Raw genomic sequence first — 1,896 nt, forward strand, 5'->3', positions numbered from 1 at the left:
CACTTGTGAGTTGTTTCTTACTGGTGACTGGACTTGATGTCTCTCCTGTAGACGGCTAGACTCACCAGAGCCCAGGAGCTCTGGTTTGACGTGGTTTACCAGGGGGAAGAGTAGACATCCATCTTCTGGTGGATGGCGAACCTTCCTGCTCAGGTCCCTGATCTGCCTTCGCAATTCCTCTGCTTCGTCATGCAGCACCCTGACGAACCCGAGGAACTGCTGACTAAGGGAGTAGTGGCCCTGAGGTGAGATGTGCTGCTCATCATCTGAGGCATATCCTTCTGTTCTTCTTGATGATCTTCTATTGTTGCCTGGGCCAGGGACGTAGCTTGTCTTTCTCTTGACTTGCGCATCGAGTTTCAATTCCCTTTCCTTGGAAGTAGACATCTCGCACTGAGGCAGGTCCGGAATCCACCTTGAAGGATTGCGTAAATACATCCTGAAACCTGAGAACTGTGATCTGGCCCGCTGCAGGGGTGTTCGGTAAGAACTAAACCAGTTATGGCTGACTTTGAGGAATATTCATTGTGACTCAAGGACTGATACCAGGTTCGTACTCGTCTTTCCAGTGGAGGACAGTGCCTCAGAGCACCATTTTGCTCTCAGTGATGCCCTTGACAAATTATGTTGTCAGCTTTTAAAGCGTCTTTGAATGTTCATCATCATGACATCAAATTCCAAATATGGAGTTACACACACTCCAGACAGGCCAACCAAGTATTTGTAAATCGGTTAACCAAAGGCAACTTTATGTTAATATATTACATTTCATGATATCCACAGTTGCATTGTGTACAGAATGTAAAATGCATCCTCAATCTCAACACCAATCCTGCCTCTGGGCTCGTGACCAGTACAAACTCATGCGCCAACAATGATGTTGTTGATGGGAAAGTGGATGAGCTTCACAAAGAATCCAATGAAACCCATTATGGCAAACCCGGTCGCTGTGGCCATGCCAATCTTCTTCAGTTCTTTAAAGTCTGGTTTGGTGCATTTCTGTACCAGCCTGATGGAGTCTTTGATGAACTCCCGGCTGGGCTCCACAAACTGCACAACCTGGTCCTTGATGCTGTAGACATGTGTCTGCATGTTAGTAGAGGAAGTGAACATGTCAACGGTCAGAGGACAACTAAATTACATGTAGTGATCCGTGTCCCTTTTATACCCATAACATTATGTCTTCAGCATAATGTCATTGTACTGACATCAATACGTGGCCGGTTAAGACTCACCCGTGGCTTCCACGTGTGGTTAGGGTTAGGTTAGGCCAGGGTGTCGGACTGTTAGGACGTTGAACCAAATATATGCAACCAAAGATAGTGTTCCTGGACAACCGCTGATCTGCTGCCACCAACATGTGGAATGCTCTACCAAAACTCTCATTTATTTAACTCACGACCATGATCACATGGTTTGGAGCACAGATTCATAAAAGTATACAATCAAAAGTATACAATACATTACAGATTACACGATATACATAGACATATCGGAAGGCTTTCCCTATTTGTACAGTGGAAGAACATTTTTCAGAAAAGCACCCAATTTATAGATTACTTTTTGTTTTTCAGATTTTAGTTTTCTCCGGTGTGCCCAAAAACGTAGTCACTGCACCTTGGCTTTGTAGGGCAGTATTGTAATGTATGGCATGTATTGTTATGTATTACTGATTAATTGAGAACAATTGACCACAATGGAAATAAGCCTCCTGGGGATTTATCTTTATCCTATTAGCATAACCTGTACGTAGTCTGTTAACAAACGTTTTAATAATAATTTAAAAAGTATACATTCAATCAATCAAGACTTCACATCGCAATAGCTCCACTCAGTGTATCCCGAGAACCGTCCGACAGTTTGACTTCAAACTTGGTGTGACGTTGGTTGGCAAAT

The 1,896-nt window shown here is 43.7% G+C and overlaps 1 protein-coding gene across 1 annotated transcript; it reads right to left on the reverse strand.

Moving 5' to 3' along the window:
* Nucleotides 1–861: 861 nt before the first annotated feature.
* Nucleotides 862–1,092, reverse strand: LOC308327570 (protein transport protein Sec61 subunit gamma-like; the record flags this gene model as incomplete). The annotated part of the gene is made up of 1 exon (XM_080781091.1): nt 862–1,092. The coding sequence occupies one exon, from the start codon at nt 1,090–1,092 to the stop codon at nt 862–864; it is 231 nt and encodes a 76-aa protein (XP_080637217.1).
* Between the last annotated feature and the right edge of the window lie 804 nt (nt 1,093–1,896).

Source organism: Protomyctophum bolini, assembly GCF_963924005.1.
Source record: "Protomyctophum bolini genome assembly, chromosome: 13".
NCBI lineage: Eukaryota > Metazoa > Chordata > Actinopteri > Myctophiformes > Myctophidae > Protomyctophum > Protomyctophum bolini.